We start from the raw sequence: 25,890 nt of genomic DNA on the forward strand, positions 1-25,890 counted from the left end.
GCCAATCTTTTGCAGATGATGCAGTCCACGAGAGAGTGAGATGTGAGATCAGCGTAATGTGTATGACATTGAACGAGTTGCCCTACCACCACCTGGAATGCCAGGTGTTTGTGGTTAGAGCCGTTTGTGACGAGATTTATTTGAGCTTTAAGTTACCTGTAATTGAATATATCTGCGACATTAAATAATGCTGTGTATCATTACTTTTTGCCGTAAACGTATACTTATATAACACGATTTATTTCTCATTAATATTACAATTTGTTTCTAACATAAGCGTTTTAATAATTGAGAAAGTGATCGACCACATTCCAATCTCAAATAATGCATTATTGATTCTATTTAGACATTAAGAAAATAGTTTTCTAGCAATTCTCGTTGCACTATACTTACTTTTTTGCTGAACTATATATAGCGGGCAGGGTTTTATAGGATAAATAAAAGACGGAGAGTGTTTGATTTTTAACATTTAAGCATTCTTTATTAAAAATTATAGATAAATACAAAAAATAACAAATATCCTCCTAGATAAACGTAAAGAAACCTGACTGTGATGTATCAAGCTATTTTTATGTTACAAGCCAAAAGAAGAAGATAAAAACCACCTCAGCTGGCGCGAAACTCTCTTGATCATCGTTCTGTGCGAAATACAAAATATAATCGATATACACATTTGAAATATTTGACTACCTTGAAAACCGTGACAAAAATATACTATGTTGACTCTTCTTTTATGTGGTTATATATGTACACCCACAGCTATAATTCGCTCAACTACATTATGTGAAGCAGCTTCAATAACAAAATTTAAACTCTCTCATACTAACAATAATAATCGCAGTTAATTTTACGCTCTTTCAACACAGAATTTGTAAATATATATGTATTAATTACTTATAGAGAAAAGTGATGCTTTAAGTCAATAAGCCGGACGCTTGCGCCGGCACACCATTAATTACATCCAACCAACGATACATATGATATTTTGTAACACTTTTTGTATAACCACGTTCTCATCTTTGGGACAATGCAATCCAACTTATCTTGTGTTTCTTTTTTTTATCTCCGTTTCAGGGTTTTATTGTCAATATTTAAAAAGCAAGACAACTCATCAGCAAAGCCTAAAATAATCACGATTAACTGCGGTTCATTAATCGATCTCGCCGGTTTGAAGATTCGCTTCACATCGCCCTAATTCCAGAGATTTCGCGAGAATTTACGCATTGTGTTCAATTAAACCAGGTACTTTTGGACTGCTGATTCAAATAATCGACCATACGCGTTATGCTCGCAGCAAATTCAACCTGCTATTCTACGGAGCGCATCAGAATCACCTCTTAACTTATAAGTCGTCATCGTTTTGTGTTTTTCGCTTATTTGTATTCGATCGCCACACATCTGAGTCCGAGCACCTTTGAAGTTTTTCCGCCCGATACCGAAACGAAATGAAAGAAAAATCGTGCGTGGGCTTCGGAGACGACGAACAGTGCTGTCTATAAGAACTTTCTCTTGCAAAAACATTTATTTTAAATCAAGAGGAAAATAGCAGGCCGTTTCAACATTGCATTACAGACAACAACATTTAGTATTCCTCGCGGGTGTATAAAAAATTTTGTTTAAATCTACCATAAAAGTGTGAGATATTCGATATATTTATTTTTACTGATACTCTTCGGTTCTTTGAGCTGCCAATGAATTGCTTGCTAATTCCTTTCATTGTCAGTGGCTGCGAGTGTTAAGGGTCTAACTAGATATTTGCTCCAAAAATTCGAATTCGTGAGTGAAAATCGTTCGTAAAAACACAGGCCAACATTTTTCCTAAGCCGGACGGCAAACAAGCAAGAAAGAAGTGCAAAAGTGTGTCACAAAGTGGTAGTTTTTATTACACTGCATACTGATAAAACACGCGGCGGCGAACGACCTCCAGAACTGAAATACACGGCGGGCTTCTCCCGAGCGCACGGAGCGCAACTGCTTGGAGCAAATATGCGCGCCTGAAGACGAACCGGCGGTTACAGGGGCAATTAGCACGTTTACGAGTTTCGCGTTTGACACACAGAGAGAAGCGGCAGCAAGCGTTGTTGCAGAAATTTCAAATCCACGAGTGCAAAAATAAAGGAGTAGTAATAATTATCGACGGAACGCGTTGGGAAATCATGAACGTTCGTTCACGGGGGGACGCAACGAAAAGCAAACAACCGATCGCGTGGGGAGCTACGGAGATTTGTTGCACAACTCCTCGAGCCGAGTGCGTACACTAATATTTATGCTCGTTTTACGTACGAAATACGACGCGGGGGGCGGCGCGGGAGTAATTAGACACGTAGGTGCGAAGGTAGGCCATTTGGGTTGACACAGCACTGCTAATCAAGCAAATTATCCTAATTGAAATTCGTGTAGTTGCGCAACAGGATGTGTGTTTCGTTCTTTCTTTTTCTCTCGTCGTATTTTTTTATTTTCCCATCCCCCGTCGGGGGGATGATGCCACCGGCGCCCGCGGCCAGGGGGTGTCCACTCTTGCGCCAATTTTTGTTTTACTTAGAGCGAGTCAAGAAGCGTAATCGTGGAAAAAGTGGCGCAAAAGTGGACGCACAGTAGAGCTCGCCAACGACGAGTTTGTCCCGGATATTATATAAGTTGGATTTGCAAGTTTTTCTTCTCTCTCTTTAATTACGATCTTTTTTTTTATCAATCAACATATTTTGCTACTGATTTTTTCTAATACTCCCTCGTTTTGTGAACCTACAAAAATTACTTTCTCTGTCTCAAAAGTTACATCTCTTTTTTAATAATAACTGTGGCGTGTATTTATTTCGTGTGTGTGCTTAACGTTTACAAGAATGAAGAGAACATCGATCTGAATAACAATGAAGCACAGCTTGATTGAATATTTTGCCTCTTATGGTGAGATTAGCATTAAGACGACTTTGTTACCTTTTTCTCGTGTTGTCGGTTGCTGTCTATTTAGCACAAGAGGAAAAACATGCAGTGTGGAGTATATGTACTTATTTTTTGCAATTATACACATTTCAAGAAAATTGCCTGCGTTCAACTAGAGAGAAAGATAATAGTATGTTAATTCTGTCGACCAACATGCAACTTATATCTGATTTACATGTTATCCTTTCAGCTAGAAAATATGTATTTTGTGTGAGTTCAGTAAAATATAGTATAATATACTTGCTGACAAGAAGAATTTCTGCTGCGAACCGAAATCATTTATCATATCTTTTGGTAATCGGTTTCGAACCTCTATAAGACAAAGAATCTCCAAAAATTCGTAGGCTTAATTCACAACACTTATTTCACATGTGGATATCTTTTTTGAGATCGATTTTTAGTTTTACAATTAGCAAAATTCTCAAATGTGTGTGTGGGTGTTTGAAACGTACATATAGTCATATTTTATCCATTGCGCAAACATCCAGTAAATAACTACAGTCGTTTTTCTTCTTTGCAATTTGTGTGACACACCTGGAGCTACATCGAGGGGGCTCCCGAAGCGTAATTTAATTCTATAACAGCTATGGCTTATTTGAACGGCGTATATAAATATATAAAAATTAAAAATTGTAATCAACCGCGCGGTATCAAAATATTTCAGATTAAAAACGCAAACGAGCCAGCATTTCACTTGTAACACGACGACGTGCTGTGGATTCGTTTTCCTCCCCGTTTTTGTGTCAGGTATTTTTTCTCATCACTTAAGCAGAATCCACTTTTAATCATTGGAAGTTGATATAGTACACATCCTACGATCGAGAACGGTGCAAAGTAACAGAAAGTCCTACTTAAAACAATCGGCATCAAAGAAAGAAGCAGAGAATTCATTCTTTTCATAATATATGCGGCCTAAATGAAGGTCTTCTCTTGACACTATGTGGACGACATTATCTCACACGAGTATGAAAATATAAAAGTGCGCATAATAAAAATATAATCAATGAAGTTTTTCAGTTATAACAGCCTCATTATTTTAATTAAGTCGACATTCATCCACACATTTTCTGGATTACTTTAGATGAAAACATTTATGTATATTCATATTTTATTAAGTGTGCCAACCATCTCGTCAATAGTCGCACGCTAAATTTATGATAGGCCTTCACATCTCAAATGTCCCCCGTACTACAAGGCGAATTATTTTTTTTCTTTCCAGTATAGGTCACGAACATACGAGCAACATTTAACCGTTTTTAGGTTAAGCTATCCTTTGTTTTACTGCAACATCACTCCAATGAAAATTATCCAATTTTCGTCTGCATACGCGAATGAGTTACTTCTTGTGATATATACGCGCCGATTATGTAATTTTCGTACTGCACTAGATATCGTTGAAATGGCAATCTTTTCGAATTCCTGTATAGGTTTTTCCTTCTTAATAATACACAATGTACGCGTACTCAGTGAAAACGAGACGATTCTCGGTATTAAATTCTTATTTCTGCATCACATCACACTATTGTGGCCTGGCTCTTTTCATTTTGTATTAGATTCACTCTTATTATCATTATGAAGAACATTGAAACTGCTTGAAAAATTTATTAAAATGGTAGTTTGTGTTTTTTTTGTAAGCAATCTTGACAACCTTTCTTTTTCTATCAGCTTGATTTTCTCGGGTTTTCTAATTTTACGATTGAAAGTGTGGGGCTCAAATTTTGCAACAAATTTTAGAATAGTTGTTATTATTTAAATGGTGGGCGGGTCTCAATAAAAATATGGTAAACGTACATATTTACATTCTTTGGTTGATAGTTCCGTAAAAAAGCGAATAGAAAAATTATTCTGTTGTGTCGTCGGTTTAAAAGAAAATTAATCACAAGCTTTATTTTCGAATGCGCGCATGTTCCTTTTCTAAAACCAGCACAAAGCACCATTTTTATCGTTACATCAGATAGAAAGCGTTGAACAGATTTTATACTTTTCCTCGGGGGTAGTGGTTTCTGTATCCATAATGCCATCTGGATTATTTTCATTGAATAAGGGCATGCATGGAAACATTGGCTTTTATCGTTGAAAACCTTTTGCAAAGGTGTTAGCATTTGTATCTTTGCTTTAGCTAATTATAATTATTTTGTTGATCGCGATCAAGTGGGAGACATTCACTGTATCTTTTTTTATAGGTGACAAAAGAGTCGGTATGCAGCATTTTATATCCCTTACACTTTAACAGCAAGTAAAAACTCGTTAAAAAATAAAGCCTGACAGTCATGCAAATAATCGCCTATCCAATCGAGAGGACGTGTCAGGTTTTAACTATCGAAGCCTTAGGCGTTTAATTTTTACACGAATTGCTGTCATACTTGCAAGGTAAGTCAGGTCGTAAAGAGTGTGTGTAAGAGTGTGTGTGTCTGTGTGTATGTGGCTAGTCTCTCTCGTTCCCGTCTCAAACTTTTCAATATTGTTTTTACCTAAAACTGGCTTCTAGCCGTCCGCGCGGCTTAATTGGCCACCAGCAGGTGCTGGTACTGTCCTGGCTGGTAGGTGGGCAGACCGAAGCCCAGGCCGTCCAGCAGCTGCTGCTTGCTGTCCTGGCCGGACGAGGGTCCGCCGGCCGCGTTGCCGTTGCCCGGCGATGTGGCGCTCTGTGGCACCAGACTCGAGTTGGGCAGCGTGCTCGGCGATATCGAGGTCAGCAGCATGTTGGACGAGCTGGAGGTGGGCGTAGTCGCTAGGTGGCCGTCCATGAAGCCCCTCGGAGGAAACTGCTGCTTCTGGTGCTGCGGGAAGTGCAGCTCGGACTGCATCGGGTGCGGGTGGTACTGGGCCGGGTACTGCAAGTACTGCCGGCCCGGGAAGAAGAAGTCTTGCTGCTGCTGCTGTTGCTGCTGTGCCTGCTGCTGCGGGTTGGGCGACAGCGAGCGCGGCCGGTTGGCGCCGACCACGAAGCCATTCTGCTGCTGGCTCTGCTGCTGCTGCTGCAGAGCTCGCTGCTTGATGTAGTTAGAGAACTCGGTCGGCGACATGCGGTTGGCCCGCTTCGAACTGCTCTTCAGCTTGGTGCTGCCGAACTTGGTCTGCGCGAACGTTGCCGTGGTGAAGGTGAGCGGCGGCGCCGCCGGCCGGCCGAGGAACGGAGCCGTCGTCGACGAGCCGTTCCCCGTCGACTTGGTGTTGGTCGGCGAGGTGCTGCCCTGGGCCACGGCCACCGGTGCCAGGATGCCATTGGCCGCTTGCTTCTGCTGCTGTTGCTGTTGCTGCTGCTGCGGCTGCTGCTGTTGCGGCGGCGGCGGCTGCTGGAGCTGTTGCGGCGGCGGCGGCTGCTGGAGCTGTTGCTGCGGGGGCGGCGGTGGTGGTGGCAGCGTCTGCTGGCTGACCGGCGGGGGACTGCTGGCGCCGTTCTGGTACGGCGACAGGCACACCTTGGCCGCCGGGCACGAGATGGTGAGGTTGCCGAGCGCGTTCTGGATCGGCCGGAAGCACTGCGCGTCCGGGTTAAACGTCTTGCGCACCTCCGTGTCCAGGTCGTCGTCGGGCGACGAGCTGCCGCAGCTGTTGGGTGCCGGCGCGCTCAGGGCGACGTTGTTCTGCGCCATGCTTTCGTTGTAGAGGATGCGCACGGCGCCCTTCTCGCCGATGCGGTAGCTCACCTCTCCGGGGTCCACCCACACAGCCATGTCCTGCGGCAGGTTCTCCAGTACATCCTGCACGGGGATGCCGCTCTCGCGGGCGGCCATGTCCAGCACCGGGTCTATCGAGCCGGTACCCGTCTTGATACAGCGGTAAGCTGAGCCGCGCATCGGCTTCTCAGGGTACCAGTGTCCATTGAATTTTTCGCGGAGCGCCCGCTCAAGCTCCTCGCCGAACAGGTTGACGCGTCTCCGCGGTAATTTGTTGTACAGGTAGGATATAACAAAGTTGAGCGCCACCTGAATCTCCACATGCATGGCAGCGGCGGGTGCTCTGCTCAGGTCGGGGTGTTTTCTTCTTCTTCAATCTTGGATTTCGGGGTGTGTTGTGCTCTTTTTTTCGATTGGACTGCTCTCGGATTTATTACAACGATATCGTGACCCACATGCACCTCACAGCAGCGTTATCTGAAACAATCCAATGGGTAAAATTAATGCACATGCAGCACCGAGCGTCGGCAGGCATATTATTTCGCTGTCATCAGCATAATTTACATAATGATTATGCATGCGTGGCTGCTGGCAAAACTGATCACGCAATCCAAACAATTAACAATAATGATTGCATTTTAATTAGGATTCGGCGTCGCTATGTTTATATTTTTCTAATTTGAAGCAGCGCACAACGTTGTGTGCATATAAGGAGCTCATGAATGCACGAAGGCGTTTAATTTCATGTGTGTATTATCACAACGGCGCCGAGGTGAATTGAGAGAGTCGCTCGTGCATTTCCTCCGCCGATAAACTGCGGCGTGACGGGAGAGGAGTTATCGCGCGCAATTGAACTAATTAAACCATTTAGCATTTTTACTCGTGCATTTGCATACTATCGTGCGCGTAATACTGTGCGCCGCGAGTGGGAAAATCAATTGGCTGCCGAGGTTGGAGCTTAATAATAAATAATGCCTGCCTGCAATCAAAGGACAGCGCGCGATCACTCACGAGCCCGAAATCACTAGCATCACGCGTGTGCGGTATATGGCATAATTTGCGCCAGCCAGCGTGCGCTCTCTAATTAAAAGCACACGAGGCTGAAAAGAAATCACTGCGGCGAAAAAGATGGGGTTTGAATAAAAAACAAAGGCTCGCAGCGTTGGGAACGGCAGCAAAGCCCAGGCTGCGCCGCCCGGCAGCACCACCACTAGCACCAGCAGCAGCAGCAGCACACCACAGAAAAACAAAACTTGAGCACTGAGCGAGCGAGCGAGCGAGAGGGCGAGTTCTGAAACTGACGTGTATGCGCATTTCGTGTGGCAGCAACACCGACAGAGCAGACTCGAACCGCTGCGTGATGTGTAGGGGTGACATTCAACCTCGTGAAAGACAGGCCGTGATGTGCTGCACACGAGAATGAATCACCTCAAATTAATGATTTGCTTCATTACGTATCCACGTATAGTAGAAATGATTGGCACCAAGGAGATTCTATTAACGAACTGCGGGCTTATTTATTTAAATCCACACTCAATAGCTCTATTTTTGATATTTTTGTTCAGACATCATATTTTTACAACAATTTATTTTCCAAATATGTGATAGTGAAAAGGATAAAAAGGCTCTATATACCCTCCCATTATTCCTTTTGACGGAAGAGTTATGTAAGTCAGCTTTCTTGTTTGAACTACAACACCAGCTTAATTTGATTTAATGTGTTCATAAGCGTCACTGTCAGAAACTGTAATGTGCTTCTGAGTCAGTCAGAAGCCATAAGTTTCATTCTGGCTTGTCTGAGTGCGGATGCGGAGCATTTCACCATTGCGCCTTATCTCTTCGCAAAAAGGCGCTTTTTGGGGATGGTGGTTGCTGGTGCTGGTGTCGAACTCACTTTTCGCGGAAAAGCGATTTTGATCAAATGCCCGGCAACGTCGCTGCGAAATGAAGATGTATGTGCAGGAATCGGAAAAGTAGGTCAAACCAGCAGCAGCTACCCCCGCGCGCTCGTTTTCATCCTCGCACCCCTTTTGCTACCTAATTCCGTCAGGCTGAGCGATCAGCCGCGGATAATGAGTTTTGTAAAACGTTCGCTTTTGCTCGGCAGCAATTATACAGCAGCTCACGGATATTACATGTGTGTTTAATTGGAGCGGCTTGCTGAACGAGTGCTGAGAGTGAGCGGGCGGGCGAGCGAGCGAGTCGGCCGGGCTCTATGCGACGCCGAGCCACCCTCTTTCCAGCATCATCTCTCTGCTTGCTGCTGCCTGCCTAGCTCTCTCTCTCTCTCTCTCTCTCTCTCTCTCTCTCTCTCTCTCTCTCTCTCTCTCTCTCTCTCTCTCTCGTTGGCGGTTTTAAAGTGCTTGCCTTCGCTCTGAATAACTTCTTTCAGCGCGGCACATTTCTTTTGTTCAGTGAAGATCAGCGTTTTGAACATGCCTGCAAAGGTCAAGGATATTTTTTGCTGACGTGTTTTCCATCATCTTCGGGGACGCTGGCAGTCGACGTGGCGAGAGAAAGAGCGAGAGAAAAGCAAGAATGCGGCAAGGCTTCGCGCCGCAAGCGGACAGGACATTGAGCGTCCGTGTTCTAAAAATGTTTACATTTTGGGTCCGAGGAAAATATTTAATGACGAGTTTCGTGGCTGCTAAACCGAAAATAACCACGTGATTCACGCGCCTAACGCTGTTCTAATGACGACAGTCGGCCACTGAGGCGCGTTAAAAAACAAAGCTTATCATGACGGAGTTGGCGTTGCCAAAACTCGGTGCTCGAATGTGCGCTTTGAAAATAAGCATTTGCCACGATTGCTCCACACTCACCGCTGAGCAGGCGCCACTTTTTATGCTCTTGCACAAATTTGTACCTACGTACACACTTTCATGTGTATAGCTTGTTTTGCTGTCAGGAGCAAAAGAGAAAAATAAATTCGCGTTTGCCAAATGTGCGGTTGCGAAAATGTGCGCACGGCTCTAAAGTGGGATTTGGAATGAAATATATTATACAGCGTGTGGTTCATTTTTATCTTGCCGCGTTGCTTTTTATGTTTCAATGAAAGCGCGTATATATACATACCGAGGAGAAAACTCGCATTCACCTCTCCAACTTGCAAAAGTTGTATTCAAATGGAAAAATTGCAGGCTGCTCAAATGCGGCATTGATGAATTGAAACAACATACGGTTCTCCAGGGGATGGAAGGCACTTCTCGTTCAATTTTTAATTATCTCGAAAGTAATGAAGAACTATAAATGAAAACTGTTGACCTCGTTAATTGGTCTCACTGTGTTTCGATTAGAATTAGGACACGACTGTGCTAACCCGCTGGCCAAAGCGAGTGCTGATGCGATCGCTCCCTAATTGCTCTCAGCGCGAACAATCCTGTTTGTCACGTCCTCTTCGCAACTAGCCTAATTCACTCCAACAGGGGGCGAAAACGAAGACTTTGTGTGTCGACTTTGTTTCGAAAAAAGTCACACCAACAAACAAACTTGCATAAGTGTGAGTGAATGTGTGTATACACTTTCGCATTGATTTTAGCCAAGCAGCTTCGGAAAAGGTGCACTGGGGCATGCGCGCATTCCTGCTACGGCTGGCTGTTATGGCATCGGCCGTGCTGTGTGCCAAGTGTTTCCTAAGTCGTCGTCGCCGCCGGTGCTAAATAGCATCAGCTGTGTATTTTCGTGTGCAGTATTGACATTTCAATTTTCCGTCCAACAGCAAAAATAGCCCTTTTCGTTTTCGGTCGATCATTAAAGCGTGCGTGTCACGATAATTAGCAATTAATGCCCTGTGGTCGTGGCGTCCCGGCTGCGTTTCTTTATCGGATAATTGAAAATCGGGCTGGCACACACTCGTTCCGGGACGTGAGTGGATTTCGGAGTCGCCGGCGCGCACCCCGCACCGCACGACCCACTGATAAGCGCTAAACAAATGGAACGCTCGCCTCTAACGTAAGAGAGGCTCCAATGACGTCATTGCACCTGCTAGAGCAACATAACACCCGCTGCGCGAGGATCTGCGACGCCACCGTCGAGGGCATTTTGCGCCCCCGAAAAAATTGCGCAGAAATAACCGAGGAGCCTTGAAAACGCGCCTCAATAAATAAACGCGATGGCCGCGATGGAGAAAATAAACTGTAATTGTTTGTAGTAAAAGCAAGCTGCTGAGACGATGAGGTATTTTTAAAATTCAGCAGTGCAGGCTTTTTTATTCGGCACGCTGCCGTGAATCTTGGACGCATCGAGCGAGCGAGAGTGAACTATGTATTCATCGTGCTGCTATTGAATTTATGGCTCGTTTGTTTTAGTGTAGTTGCGAGATATATAACTGTTAGCCGGCTTTTCTTTTATTGACGACCGCGTTCCTGAAGTTACGCAGCAGCAGCCGCAACGGAGATTGATTTGCGTGAATAGGTGGGAAGTTAAAAGGTTAATGGTGGAGTCTCGTGCCAGAAGCATTCGGCTGTCCAGTTATCGCTACACTATGCCGTTGTTTCCTAGGCTAGGAGATTTCTCTTCTCTGACAATATTGGCTGGAACCTCATTTCATCTGTTATAACGAAAAATATTTTATTTATCATATCATTCAGTTGAGCAATGAACGCTGTTTATCTTTTCAGCGTTAAATTTTCGTGCATGTTTAAAGAAGCGTTACCCAATATATAAAAGATTTTGCCAAGCGTGCACGGCCTCGACAGAATGGAGGCGATAAGAGCAATTCAGGCCTTGGTGCTGCCAGTGTGACGATAGAAAAAAACGCATATCTACGGATACGTGCCCCCAACAAAGGAAACCTGCGCTTCCTAGCACGAAAGAAAAAGCGTGTACGGCGAAAAGCAGTTAGACGCGAACATGTGTTTGTCTATATCGAAGCAGCGGCGCGGCGGCGGCGGCGGTCAGCACTTTTCTCCTTTCTTTATCAATGGGGGTGGCGGGAGAAAGAGGGCGTCGTGCGATCGTAATTCCGTACGTGCAATTTATATTTAGCAGGCACATAAGGCAGGGGCGATTGCAAAATCGCGCACCTACCCGGAGCGAAACAAACGCGCGAGGGCCTAGAGGAGCGCACGGTTTTATGGATTGTAGTTGCGTCATTCCGTTTTGAGCCGCTCGTATCGATCGGCCCGCCTCCCTCACTGTGCGCGCGTATCCCGGCCAGCCATCAGCAGCTAGTACTGTGCCCTAGGTCTGGGTCACAGGGTTGTTCACTGCTGCTGGCTGCTGCTCCAAGGAGAGAGAGCGCGCGCGACTCCAAGTTATGACATACATAGCGGCCTGCACACCAATTGTAAAGCGTGCAAACAAGCGATAATTTGAACAAATATGCCGCACAGCCGCGAGACGCTTTTGCGTTGCAATTTTGCGCCCTTCTGGCCCATTTGAGCCACGGCAGAGTAATTGTTAAATTATTTCCTAGCTCTCTAGCTCGGCCGACTCGAAACACGGCCGTGATAAACACGCGAAAACCACCCAGTTGATAAAAGCAAAAACACGCACCTCTCGTTTACACCGCTTTCTCCTTTTGGAATTATATTTCACTTAATAAGTCTCGACGTGTGCGTTCCGAGAGATAGTTAAATGCGTTGGAGGAATGTGTAAATCAAACGCACGCCGCTAGTGCGAACAATACGATAGCACTCTGTTGCACGCAAAAGTTGATTATTGTTTGCGGCCAGCGTGCCGGCACTTGAAAGATAAATACAAACAAGGCGCATAAAACTCAAAAGCAGCAGGCAAATCAGCTAGCTCTGCCGCTGTCGACGGCAATAAAGTCAGCTTGCTGGCTGCCGCATCACATTTCTCAACGCATTTTCAAAATTTGTTGTACAGGCTTAACTTTTGCAATAAAAAATGATTTAAGGCTCTATTTACTAATGCACCACTGTCGTATCGATTCTTCGCAGCAGAGAGCATCATTTTTCTATAAAAAAGATGCAACCTGCTCGACATCCATGCACGTCAAATTGCCTATACTTTCAAAATGTATTTGAACTTTTAATAGAAACGTTTGAGAACTTAATTATGGAACTGTCAAATAAGACTTATTAAAATTTTGCGTTAAAAATCAATAATACAGAATACACTCGCTCTTTAGCTCAAATCGGTCGATTCATCATGATATTCTATAACTGCTTTATATTGGAGCTAGCTTAGTACAGCCAAAAAGCACCAGCCTAAATTTCTTAGGAGTAGGCTGGAATTACATTTACTTATTTAAAAAAGCCAACAAAGGTGTATGAAGAACAATCTAGGATTAATTTGAAGAATACCAATGCGTCACAATGCAAGTGCATAATTTCTATTTCAAAACATTTGCACAATTCTTATTACGCTCTCCATGGCAGTGCGGCCAAGTCAACAACCCCATTCAATCTTCGCGTGCATTTTTCCTCTAGTGAGCTGCACTTACGAGTGAATCTCGTCTGCAACAGAGTACTCGCGCGCGGCGGGGTGGTTATTTGTTGCTCAAAGTGACTCCTCGCAGAGTCTTGAGTTCCGCTGCTGTGCTGTACGAGCTATTTTTGCGGAAAAGCAAGCCCGCGCGCTCGCCATCGAGTGCACTCAAAAGTGCGGCACAATCGATTTTCGCCTTTATCTGTTCGACCGACGAGCGCACGGGCAAGGCCCTTTTTAGTACACTAACTTTGTAGTTTGCATGCACGCTGGCTGGCTGCCGCTGTGTGCGCGGTAGAAAAATAAATGCCGAAGCAGCTAGCTAGCACGGTGGCACGCGGAGATTGCTGCATTAAACGCTGGCGAGTGAACGATTCTCCACGCTTGCGAAACTGAGGGCCGACGACTAATTGCAGTAATGGAATAGAGCAACAAACTTGTTCTAATCATAGACCTGCGGCAGCGCGGAATTGGCTGGCCGGCTGACGCGCTCCTTCGTCAGCAGGCTTGTTCCAATCGTGAAAAATGGTTCTGCTTGAATTTCGTCGGCGAAAAGGGTGGATTGGGTAAACTCACGATGAATTACTAGGAATATTATGAAAAACAAAACGGACAAAGACATTTATGCAACGCACAATCTCAATTCAGAATTTCATTTTGTTATCTCCAGCATTCCGATGCGCCTATTTTTGTTTTGTTACTTGGAAATTCGTTACAAAACTCCATTAAACACTCTCTGCTATTTTTATGCATGTTACTCTTGTTTCGAAACAAAGCAAAGCAAATGCAAATTACCATAACTCCGCTTCATATTGTATTGTAAGTCATCGGGGTATATTTTCGTTCGACTTGTGCGTGTGGCGAAATAGGGGCCAGCCGATTCACGCGAACGCCGGCGAATCAATACACGGGGATCTTGATTTCGATGGCGTAAATGAGATAAACGAAAGTGCGCCGCGTGCGTAGTTTTCCTTATTCGCTCTGCGCTATAAAAGATGCATAAGCTCCGCGAGAAGGACACGCACGCACACAAATGTCTGCGCTGGCGCGCAAGGGGCGCCCACGCAGGCAAAAAAATTAATTTTCCGTCGACGAGCCAGCCATCCAGCGAGTGAGAGAGTTGAAAAGTGAGAGAGAAACTCACTGATTGTTTTGGCCGTGCGCGGGTGGGCCAAATGGAGCGATTTTCCGCGCCGATGAAGTGAATTTGAAATGTACACAATAGGCGACGAGAGTGCATTCTTTATTGTGTACCGTGCCAAGGTCAGCCTGAGGTCGAGCCTCTGTTCTGTATTATGCCCAAGACGGAGGTGCTGTTAGCACGCCGTGGAGAATTTGCATTTTTACACCCTATCGAGCATTGACAGGCCGGTCCGATTAGCGCCAGATTCAAAGATGACCGTGTGGGGCGATACGCACAAGTAGGGCAAGTCCGAGGGAAGGAACGAAAAAGAAAGTCGTTTGAGTCACGCTCTTGGCAGCACGCACTTTTTCGGCAGGGTTGTTTGAAAAACGCCGCCGATGCAGACCATTAGCGGGCGCGATTTTTAGAACAAGGCCTAATGAACTGCGCGCACTCGCTGTCAAGGCTTTGAAGTGAGAGAGTTTTTCATCCTAATTAGCCGCCGGACGAAAAATCGATTTTCTGCCTGTCGAAAAACACGAAACAGCAAGACAACCGGCTCGGCTCGGCCGCACTCACCTTCAGTGCAACTCATTGACGTGGATAAGGTCATGGGGTGGAACGGGCGGGCAGTCCAGCGGTGGCAGGGCGGGCGGGCGGGCAGCCGGGGGTGAATCGATGTGCACCCGCCGTGCGTGGGGCTCGCGAGGGCCCCCGATCGGTTGGCTGGTAGGCTGGACGACCTGCGGAGGGCCGCGCTCGCAAGACCAAGGAGGACGCGCGCTGCTGTTCGCTCTCGCTGCCTAATCAATCGGCGAGGCGGGCTGACTGAACGGGGCGATCGAGCAGAGCAGAGCACACAGCGAGGCGGCTGCCAGCGCCACCGGACCAGCGGAAAAGCTAGCTGCGAGCACCAGCGTTCGTTTGTCGCATATGAGCAGGTCTTCAGCGGATCGCTCGCTCCGGCCCTTGTGGCGCATGCACCACTCGGCTCTCTCTCTTACGTATGACGACGACCGACCGACCGACTCTTGTTATGAGGCCACGTTAAATGACATTATGTGTAGCTGCGCTGCCTGCCGCTGCCACCACGGAGCCAGCCCTGTGTGTTCTCCGCTTTTCCAAGGCTGTGCACGCCACCGACAGGGGCAAGGACGCAGCTGCTTCGGCCGCTGACGCCCTGGACCTTCGTGCGGCCTTACCCAAGGCTTCTCTTCGTCCGTCAGTCCACCCGTACAGATTTGCAAAAACTTTGATGACGGTCATTTGCGTTTGTGGCGGAAGCTGCAATGTGGCTCAAATTTTCCGGCTGACGCACTGACGAAATTGTAAAAAATGGCTCTCGCCAGTAGCCATGGAAAGGGACAGCTGGAGGACGGATCAGGGTCGTCAAGAGAGAGTTAACGAGTTTTTTTTTTTAATTTGTCGTTGGATGTAACATTGAATTGTTAAGTTGCAATAATGACAAATTGGCAAGCACGTAATAATTTCCCCTATAAATAAATTAATGTATTCCCCTAGTGATTGCAACACCAAACAGAGTTATCACTTATTGCCTCAAACGTCCAAGCTGAGAATATTAAAAAAACCTTAATTTTGACGTTTAAATTGAAAATATAGAAAATATTTAAAAATGCTAACATTTTGCAACTATTTTTTTCAAAAAATTAAAGCGCTATTTATCAAGGTAAATTTTGGCTTCAATTGAATCCTTGGCGATTAGTTCATGCATTGGTAACAAGATTTTTCCAGGTATTTGCAGATTAAAAATATCAATTATGAATAATTGTGAGAATAAACATTTGGTGGTCTCAGGAGAAACCTATTCTTTAAAAATTCTTGAAAGTCGCTCCCTTACAATATAGCTTTTTGCCTTCCCTGGAAGTGTCTTAAAGTGGATTAATTCAGGGCAACAGTATTTGAAAAATTTTCGAATTGTTGGATGCAATGAACAGTTAATTGATGAACAATTGGTTCTACAACTTGCAATAATCAAAAAAGAACCTTGCCACAGTGAAAATTCAAAATTTATCCAATATTTACAGTAATTAAAGAGGAATGATACTGGAAAAGCCTGGAAAATGCTTGTTGCCAATGCATAAACTCATCCCTTAGGATTCAGTTAAAGCCTAAATTGACCTAAGGAGCGCTGTAATTTTTTGAGAAAATTGGCTGGAAAGTTACCGTGCTTTTCAAATGGCAATGGCTGTCTCCTTACTTGAAATCCGATTTAATTTCAAAACCAAGAGTTTCCCCAATAAGTGGCATACACCGTTGAACAGATCTCGACGAGAGGAATCGGAATATGCCAAGAAAATATGTTCGAGCACTGTAAATTTTGGAGAAAATTGGCAAAATTTGAATTTTTATTGTAGGAAGGTAATTTTTTTACTATTGCAAATTGTTGAACAAATTGTTTATCGGTCAATTGCTTAAGGCATCCAACAATTTAAATTTTCAATTGTTGCCCAGTATCATTCCACTTTAACCACATTTTCTTGGCAGATTTCAATTACTATCGTTGAGATCTGCTCAACAGTGCGTGACACTTTTTGGGGAAACTCTTTGTTTTGAAACAAAATCAAATTTCAAGTAGGGAGACTGTCCTTACCATTTGAAAAGCATACCAACTTAGAAGCCACTTTTCTCAAAAATTTACAGTTCTACTTACAATTAGGTCAATTTTGGCTTCAACTTAAGAGATGAGTTCATGCATTGGCAACAAGGAATTTCCATGATTTTGCAGTATCAATCAAAACACAAAAATGATTTTGCACATTTTTTTGTTAAATAGCTGCTGCGACGCAGAAGATGAGCGAGCACCAGCCGAAAATTCATCCTAAATAGGCTGGACTTGTAATGTTTTTTCCAATAATTATAATTTAAAAAAATCGTTTTTAAAAACATTTTGCTGGCCTAATATATGACAATATAAACAAGTTTAAATTTAATTACAAAGTTCAACTGCTAAACAGTTTGTCTTTGTTCCAGGGCATGGCAGTTTATTACTAATATTTAGTTGCAAAATCTCTATAATCTTAAGAGGAAAATATGTGACAGATCAAAAAAGTTGTGTTTTGGATCAAGGATCTCAGTGCATTGACTTATATTTATTTCAGAAATTGATGGGAATTAAGGGTATAACTTTAAAGCAAAATTAATTGCTCCAACCAAACCAGTTCAATAAGTTTTAACATGATTGCTTTTTTAGGCTATTTTTCCCGAAAAAGTGTATAAATAAATTAATATTATTTTCATATAACTCAAGGTTAAAGTAAAAACAATAATAACAAACAGTAGTACAACCGTTGCAAGTGACGAAAATAGAAAACAACCAATTCTAAACAAATTAAATAATATGAATTTAAAACTTAACAGCATCTTAAATTACGTCAACTGCGGCGAATGAAATGGAGGACAATTCAGAGTTCTCAATCTGGTTTAATTGCACAAGCCTATTTTAACGTGCCCTCTCCAAACAAGTCGTCACGGAAGCCTTGATAACAATTCCCCAAGCACAATACAAATTGTTTGTGATGGAAAAAGCCCAACGAGTGTTTCGACTTTGCTTGTGCAAGCGAAATGCACACAAGCTATTTCTTGCATATAGCGCGGATTAAGATGCTGCTGACGCTCTCATTTTTTTTAATCAATGCTGCTCTTCTCCTTTGGCCAAACAAATTAAAAAGCTTTGCGAGCGCATTGCGATTCAAGAAGCAAAAATAATCCCCTCGGCTCTCTGCTAAGTCCGCTCTGGAAGATATTGAAATACACTAAGCTGATATTCTCTCTATGCATCTCTCTCTCTTATGGTGCGCGCTAGAGGAGAGGAGCACCTAGCTTGCAGTCTCAATAATCAGTTGCGGGGAACATGCTAGGGGCCTATTTACAATATACAACAACTGGTGCGCTGCTGCAACTTTACTAGATAGATAACAAGAGGATCAATGCAAACGTCCCTGACCTAGCATAATTATACAACTCCATCGCTCCCTCCTCGCAGCTTGAATTGTGTTCAAGTTCCGTGCATACTTTCAGAAGCACACGACGGTGCTCTCAGAGCGCTCTCAAAAGCAGCCGCGAATATATGCAACCAGGAGAATAAAATTATTGCTCAGTGGTGCGGCTGCGGCGTTTACAGCCCCTGGAGGAGTCGTTGTGAAGGCCGTTACCAGCAATTTTTTTATTATAAAGGAATGCTTAATTGATTTAAATTATTTAATAATTTTATATACCCATTGGAAAGAAGTTGATAAATAAATGATCCGAGAAAGAGGAAAAGTTTGAGATGAGAAATGAGAAAACTCGCTGGAGATGACGGAGAGTTCAGAGAAAAGTGATGTTTGAATAGTACATACCGCGAGAGCTCCACAAAACTTATAGGTTTATTGATTGCTTTTGTACGTAAATAAAAGCGCTCTGCCGCCGTCTATATTTTATCGAAAAAGAAATAAACATCGAGAGAAAAGCTCCGCCGATCCGGCGAAATTACATTTCCGCGGAGATGAACTGAATTTCGCACCTCGAAAACTCGCTGCAGACGTTTTTCCATACTCTAATTTGATTACGATAAAGGTGGGATGAGGGGCGCCGACCGGTTTACAGACGCGGTAGATGCCCTTTTGCGAGGCTAGAAACGGAATGCTCGACATTTTGCGTGGCAGTGTGTTCCTTTCTGCCGCGGGGTCGTTCAAAAGCCGAGAATGTCATGCTTGCGAGCGCAAACGACGGTTAATTAAAAATTGTAACTCACGGCCAGGCAGGTCTCATTCTTGATCGAAGTCGGAGCTTGGTAGTAGTGGTGAAGTGGTGCTCGCTTTTACTACGCCGAGAAAGCACCGCGGCCGACTGTGGTGCCACCTGTGCACCAGTCCCCCAGGTCGTGCCCACCGACCTGCCGCGCCACTAGTGCCCCCCTCTCTCAGTCCGGAGCGAAGCAAAAGCTGCGGCCAGGCCAGCGGGCCCCTTGAAATCGCTGCAAAACCAATTTCGGTCGCGATTCATCCACTCCAGCCCGTGCACACAAAAAGAAGGCGACGCCTAGAGTTGACAATAAGAGCGGAGGAGGAAAATGTCATTAGTTCTGGTGTTGTCTACTCCAAAGCCACACAAACACAAAAAGCAGTTGTTGTTGTCGTCACACTATATATACATAAATGAATGTCGGCAAAAAGTTTGGAACGTTATAATGGGGTCTCGATTGTGTGTTTTCGATCGAAATCTTGCAGCGGAGATATTCTCATGGGGATTTGGTTTCATGAAAGGGGTGGAAATAAAATTACTTTGGTACAAAGTAAAATTTAATTTCTATAAATATATAAATAGCTGAGAGAATCGATGTCTGAAGGTTTTCAAATTCTTATTCTATACTCTCAATAATTAAAAGTGAAACCCATATATGTAAAAGATTAAAAAGTAAATTTATTCTTGTATATTATGCTTTTGCCGGCGGTTAAAATTAAAAACTTTTAAGCAATATTTATTTGCATCAGACAGTTAAAATTGTATGAATTTTTTTATTACACAGTCATATAAGCTTTAAAATTAATTTTAATATTTTCAGGTCATGCATTTTTAATATAATAAATAAATTTCTAGAATAAGGTAAGAAATAAAATGCAGAAATTAATGAAAATAAAGATCTCCCCATCATTTCATTGAAAATTTTCCAGAAAATATCCCAGAATTAACCACTTCAGTTAATTTTAAACATTATTTAAAATCTCCATCATCCATCTCTTATCCCACTCACTTAACGCGCGTTTAAATTTTATCGCAAGCCCTGCTGCCTCAGCTTTAACACGGGAAAGGTCGGCGCTCACATTAACCCCCATCAATTGCCAGCAGTTTTTAGTTTTTTTCGTGAACGTCGCTAAAATTCTGTTGGCGAGCCTGCGGGAGGCGAGCCATTTGAGCAACAACATTCCATCCGAGCCACGGAGGCTCTACACAGGCTCGGCCGACTCTTAAAAAATTTGCCTTCCTGACCCTCGACCGAACAACCAGAGTACTTTGCAAAACCTTGCAGACCCGCAGGGAGCCCACCACCCCTGAAGACCGTCCCGTCCGAGCAGACAAACCGTCAACAGACCGTGCGTTCGCGAGTCTCTATGGCCGCTGCTGCGAGTTAAATAACATAAATTATCGACTGGGGGCTATGTTGCTGAATAAAGTTGCTTTGATTCTGCGCCTGGCAACATGGCAAAGCGTCATACTCAGTGAGTGAGCCTGCTGCGAGAGAGACGTCCGACGTTTGCACGGGCTGGTAGAACGGAGTGCCGCGGACGCGTGCTAAAAGCTAAAAGGTCGAGTGTGCGGCGATCAGTGGTGCAGACGCAGACACCCCAGCAGCCCCCGGGGTCGGCCGATTGGCCAGAGAAAAGGGAGCCATTGAGACGAAGCGCGCGGAGAGGAGCAGCGGAGCGGGCGCGGGCGATTCGCCATCGGCGAGGTATTGATCAGCAGCCGAGTGTGGATCATTTGGTACGTACGACTCGCCTCGTGCATCCTTTTATGATGGTGGCCGCCGTTTCCTCAGCAGCCCAATAAATACGCTCTCTTGGCCCGGGAATCGAACGCAACGACCCACCGCTGGACGCAGGCTCACGACGATTTCGACCTGAATTTCGAGGTGAGTCCCAGATTTTCGTTTCCTCACTGCCGGGGTGTGCGCTCGCTCGCTCGTTCGCACACGAGTTGGGCAACCGAGATCTCTGTTATTTTCGTACGTGCTCGGAGATTTAGATCTCCGCTGGAGGCAACCCACAAAAAATTTGTTTTCCGCACCGAAATCTTGCTTCTTCTGCATTCTCGCGGCGCATTGGGCGTGGAGCGCATTGTTTTCGTTCGCAGAAGCTGGACGCCGAAAGACAATGCATCCCGTGACTGTTTATGTCGTCTCGTGTTTGCGTCGTAAATAGTGTGCACTGCAGCAGCTTCTTCCGATGTAAATAAACTGGCTGGAATGATCATTTTTTCATCGGGTACTAATGCAACGGCGAACGGCCCCTTTAGCTCTGCCCAATGCACTGTTTGCACAGGACGACGGACCTCGGCATTGCATTTGCATAATTTAATGGGGCTCTTTGAAGAGCGGTGTGCACACCTATGGGACGAGAACCCAATTAAAATGCTCAAGCAGTACCTGCCTGCTAACTTCCGCCCTTTTGCTCATTGTGGTAGCTCTCCGTGCGACAACAGCAAAGTTTCTATTTGATTTCGTGCCAATCTTTTGTTGTGTTATGCAATACCGGAGCAAATAATTTTGTTGACGTCGTTAAAAAGATTTCAATTCAGCCAGTTGCTATTCTAGGAAGTTTAATTTATGAACTTTAGATCTGATTATTTGATGCTATAACAAATATATGTAGAAGGCAAATAGCTGCAGCGGCCAACAGAACAGAATTCCTCAAATAGCTCTATTGCTTTGTTTGAGCAATTATAGTAAACAAGAGCGTAAATTCCTGAGATTTCTTATCATTACAATTCATTATTCATGCCATTGATCAAACAATCCACTTTAGATTAATTGGTGGTTTTGAGATTGTTATTACAAGCCCATTTTAGACTGCATTCAAAGTTGGACCTTTCGATCAGATTTTTTTCTTACTTGAAACAATGACATGATTTCATTGTGTAGTAATCGATTATTGCCCATTGTTGCGTTCCCAGAGCTCCCATAACACGCATGCATAATGAGGCCAAAAATGACCTGTGACCTAGCTTTTTAAAGATATGCGTAATTTTTTCAGTAAAACTTCCAAACATTCTAAATCAAAATTTCAGGCGAATAAGTGTCTAAAACTGAAATGAAAAATATCGCAATCTGCGATTCCCATTGAGAAACGCTTTTCGCTTCTGAGAGAAACAACAACTCCAGTTTCAAATTCTGACGAGCCAGACGGATTTCCACCGGCTGCGGAAAAAATGTGTCATTTTAATTGGTGACTCGAGGCAGAAAACGGTACTGTGGTGTTTGGTGCGTACGTATATATGCTTAATCGCGAGCTCTCCTTTTAGTCTATGAGCAAAAGTTGACAGACCAGTTTTGCGTGGCTTTGGCGACTTAATTAATTACTCCTACAACTCTTTGAAGCTAAAGAATTATTATCGCCTCTACACGAACTGGCCGAGCGCCTCAAGGGCCACACGACAGCACAAATAATGTTCTATTAACTGGACTTTCATTGCCACCAAATAATAATGCACTTCATTGCCGCAATTATTGCTCAATTCGTAAGACGCAATTGCTTTGGAGCAGAGCCCAAGTTCAGCAGCAATGCTTCGACAGTCAGCTGTGTGAGGTAGTTACAAATTGCCTCCGTGGAGATCATTTGTTATATTAAGAAAAAATGAGTGGGAATTTGAATTATCTGCTTCTACCGTGCCTGGTGGGCTTTTAGAAATCTAATGAGGTTGGGCAAATAGTTGCATAGTTACAGAGCGTAAAATAATGTTCTATAAAAGCGCAAGAAACGTGCACTTGCTTATTTAATAGTTGGCCTTAACAGGCGTTTTAATTAGGTGCGCAAGAGCATAACAATTGAATGGAAAAAACGTTATTGTTTCATAACGATTTCATCTCATTCAACCATCGAGATATTGAGATAGCAATTGGCCACTGCATCATCTCATTGCATTAATGGCCAGCTTTCAACGGCATTTATTAAAAAAATTTCCTGGTCTGAAATGGTGCACGTTGGGCAACGGTACTTAATTAAGACTAATTGAAGGAGAGCATCATTCTGTAATGTATCAATAAAACCAATATTTGAGCTCAGAGTATGCCAGCCTGCTATTCGCAACAGTTTTGAGCATCAGGAACCGAGAGAGAAAAACCTGAAATTTCGTCTCGCTAGAGTTGTAAATTAGGCGGACGCTTATTAGTCGGTGGGAAGCAGTGAAACTATAATAATAATTATCCACACGACACCAATCAGCTGCGGCTTTGAAACGCAAACTTCGATCGTCTCGAGTCAGCTAACACGCAGATCCTATTTCAGCACTTGTAACAAAGGATTTTGCGTCGAAACGACCTAAAGACGAGACAGTGAGAACACACTTTGCATTCAATGCACGCGTGCGGTTCAGACAAATGAAAAATGCAACAACCCAGCAGGGGAAAGTTAGTCATTTGTTACGTATTGCTACCGCTAATAAAGCGCACAGAGTGAAAATGTAAAAAGAAATCAGCGGCCGCGCTAGTGTCACTCTGAAGGCCGGCGTGCAATTATCTATTAGCGCTTGTACAAAGGCGACGAGTGATCGCATCCCCCCGCACATTATCTCATATTTGGCTTGCCGTTGGGATCAGGTGCAAGTCATTTATTATAGAAAGAACAAACACACTAACACACACGACGGTGAGAAATAAACGAGCGAGCGAGCGAGTGGAGCAGACAGGTTCTTTTTGCAACGCCGCGTTGTTACATCAAGCAGCAACGCCAGGCGTAATATCCCTTTCCCTTCCCACTGTCCTAGACCTCTTCTGCACGTAATTTCTCCCATCGTTTTTCAAGTGGCATTGAAATCATTTGGCCTAAATCGCGCTCGAGCGCATACTTTCGATCAAGACGGCGACTGCCGATCAAAACAAGCCGACCGGCTCGGCATAATTATACGTGCGCACTCCAACAATATAGGCGTTTCGCAATGGTCTGCTACCTGATTAAAAGTATGTGCGCAGTGTATGCAAATCGTGGAAATGGCTTTTAAACGCAAGGCAAACAGATTTCGACGTTTGCTTAGGAATCTGGGTGGACCGAAAATTTTACCAGACAAAGGCGATGTGCTAAACGGTCCATTAGTGACGCCGTTTTCATCCTTAACAGTAGTTTTTGTTCAATTTGCAACTTGTTATGAATAAATAAGCGCCTCTCGTGAAACGACAACTCATGCTAAATTTAGACAAAGTCTTTATGGACGTGTTCAAGTGCGCGCAGACCTGAAATGTTGGGTCACTCGATGAAAACAGTTTATCAGCAAAAAAGAGAATATTTGCAAAACTCAAGATGGAGGCTGTAAATGCAAAAAAATCACGCAGTCAGCGTAATGTTTGATTTTAATTTCGCTTCTCGCAGTAAAAAATCTTAAATTTCTTGACATATATAGGCCAAGGAATCGAAGATAAAATTTTTAAACTGCCTCATGGTCAGGTTATTCTTTTCAAATCCACGGAAAATTGTAATTTGCATTTATATCCAACAAGTATTATGTCAAACTTTCAATCACTCTAAGTTTTGAGAAACCTTCTAAAAACTTAGCCATTGCACGGAAACTGTTTTATGAATGATTAGTAGCTAATTTTACGTAATTGTGCTGTTGATGCAAGCAACGACGAAACGACAATGCTTTCTCCTAATTTAGAAACGTAATTTTTCATTAAGGGACCAATCCAAAAATTTCAAGAGTGCAGACAACTTCCTTCGATTGTGTTCTCATTGCTCGACCGAGCCTTCCTATTTCTGCATTAGCATTTAACTCGGTGTGCCTGTCTGCAAACAATGCAAAGGCGGCACTAACCCACATCGCGGCGATTTTTTAAGCAAATATTCCGCGATGTGTGTGCACTTGGTTCGTCTCAGACGTGCCCGAATGAGCACTAGTGTAACAACAACAGTGGTAACCCACATTTTTTAATTACGGCCGCTTCGCAGTTAGCGATGTCCAACTTTTCCTGTTGGATCGGTGGAATTGCCATTTTTGCCGAAAGCACTCAGCTGATGAAGCGACCTTAAGCGGCAGTAATGCAAGCTGCACTCAGCAAATTGCACGCAATTGTGACTGCTTTGGTATGTTTCTGCCTTGTCCGGGAGAAAGTCCGCCGTATAATAGCGCCCTGGGTAGTTAACTTAATGAAAATCTGCTTGTCCGAGTCAACTTCTGGTATACCCCTTGCGAAAGAGTGTGTGGACGAAAATGGTGTTCCCACTACCACTAATTACGGTTTTGGAATTCTTTGCAAAGAAAACATACGATCGTGACAGTTGAAAAGAAATCTTATTTCGAGAGAGACTGCTGGAGACTGGAGAGTAAATAACATCATAAACACTTCAAACGAAATGAGACGTTGGGACAAATTTGTGAGACCTCATTTTAGAGATTTCTATCGCTTAATTTAGTGTGGATAGAGGCAACTTTGTGTCCTGTCATATATGCCCACCAAGATGCGAAACACGTCATCACGCTACAGACATATTATGATGAGTTCCGCACTGCTGCATTGTAGATTATTTTATGAAATAAACCGCGCAAATATTGTGTTGCAGAAGTTGAAGTATTTAAATCTAATTCCTTTAATCTCAGAGAAGAAGCTTCACACTGCCAAGTGAAGATCAAGGGAAAATGCGGACAAAGGAAAGATTTGCGCTAAGCCGAGTTTCAAAGTGGTCATCCTTCCTAAAATAATTAATCTTAAGTGCTATGTTTTGCGGCTGTTGCTTTGTGTAAACCGATTATGGCCATTTTTTCGAGCTGCTTTTGTTGTCAGCTGGAAGAAGTAGTGAGGCTTCTGCCGGCTTTACAAGTGGCGCAATTTGCACAGCACCACGCACTTGAGCAAATATTTCCCTACTTAAGACAGTTATGAATAAGCCGCTTTGTCTAGAATGAAAATAAAAAAGAAAAGTCCGACACGACTTGTGTGTTCTTCGGGAGAACATGTAAATAAATACCAACAGTTAACCATCCTCTCGCTCAAGAGAGAGAGAGAGAGAGAGAGAGAGAAATACTTTTTTATGGGCAAGGAGTGACCTTTCGCATATGATATCATCGCTATCAGTGGAAGAGCGTACGGCTGAAGAAACAAAGGAGTAG

General features: G+C 43.9%; 2 protein-coding genes across 17 annotated transcripts in view; one reads left to right on the top strand and one right to left on the bottom strand.

Moving 5' to 3' along the window:
- Positions 1–454: 454 nt before the first annotated feature.
- On the bottom strand, positions 455–18,963 carry LOC135944612 (protein Tob1-like). 3 transcript variants are annotated; one of them, XM_065491680.1, is made up of 2 exons: positions 18,830–18,963; positions 455–7,037 (listed from the first exon to the last, which is right to left on the bottom strand). In XM_065491680.1, the coding sequence occupies exon 2, from the start codon at positions 6,885–6,887 to the stop codon at positions 5,442–5,444; it is 1,446 nt and encodes a 481-aa protein (XP_065347752.1). In that variant the 5' UTR covers positions 6,888–7,037; positions 18,830–18,963; the 3' UTR covers positions 455–5,441. The 3 variants fall into 3 exon arrangements, with proteins under 3 accessions (XP_065347752.1, XP_065347751.1, XP_065347753.1); XM_065491679.1 differs by lacking the exon at positions 18,830–18,963 and adding an exon at positions 14,656–15,048; XM_065491681.1 differs by lacking the exon at positions 18,830–18,963 and adding an exon at positions 7,540–7,900.
- A 1,124-nt stretch (positions 18,964–20,087) lies between these two features.
- Rbfox1 (RNA-binding Fox protein 1) overlaps positions 20,088–25,890 on the top strand; it is a 44,224-nt gene continuing 38,421 nt past the window's right edge. For 6 of the 14 annotated variants that reach the window (XM_065492016.1, XM_065492023.1, XM_065492024.1 and 3 more), the window contains exon 1: positions 20,089–20,707. The gene's annotated coding sequence lies outside the window, so the exon portion shown is untranslated. Of the gene's footprint in view, positions 20,708–25,890 lie in introns of all 14 variants that reach the window. The other 8 variants (XM_065492029.1, XM_065492031.1, XM_065492025.1 and 5 more) reach the window with 6 other exon arrangements.

The sequence above is a fragment of the Cloeon dipterum genome, chromosome 4 (assembly GCF_949628265.1).
Source record: "Cloeon dipterum chromosome 4, ieCloDipt1.1, whole genome shotgun sequence".
In the NCBI taxonomy this organism is placed as follows: domain Eukaryota; kingdom Metazoa; phylum Arthropoda; class Insecta; order Ephemeroptera; family Baetidae; genus Cloeon; species Cloeon dipterum.

What these genes read in the sequence shown, in the direction of transcription:
- LOC135944612 (XM_065491680.1), bottom strand. Translation starts at nt 6,887, where the DNA reads ATGCATGTGGAGATTCAGGTGGCGCTCAACTTTGTTATATCCTACCTG.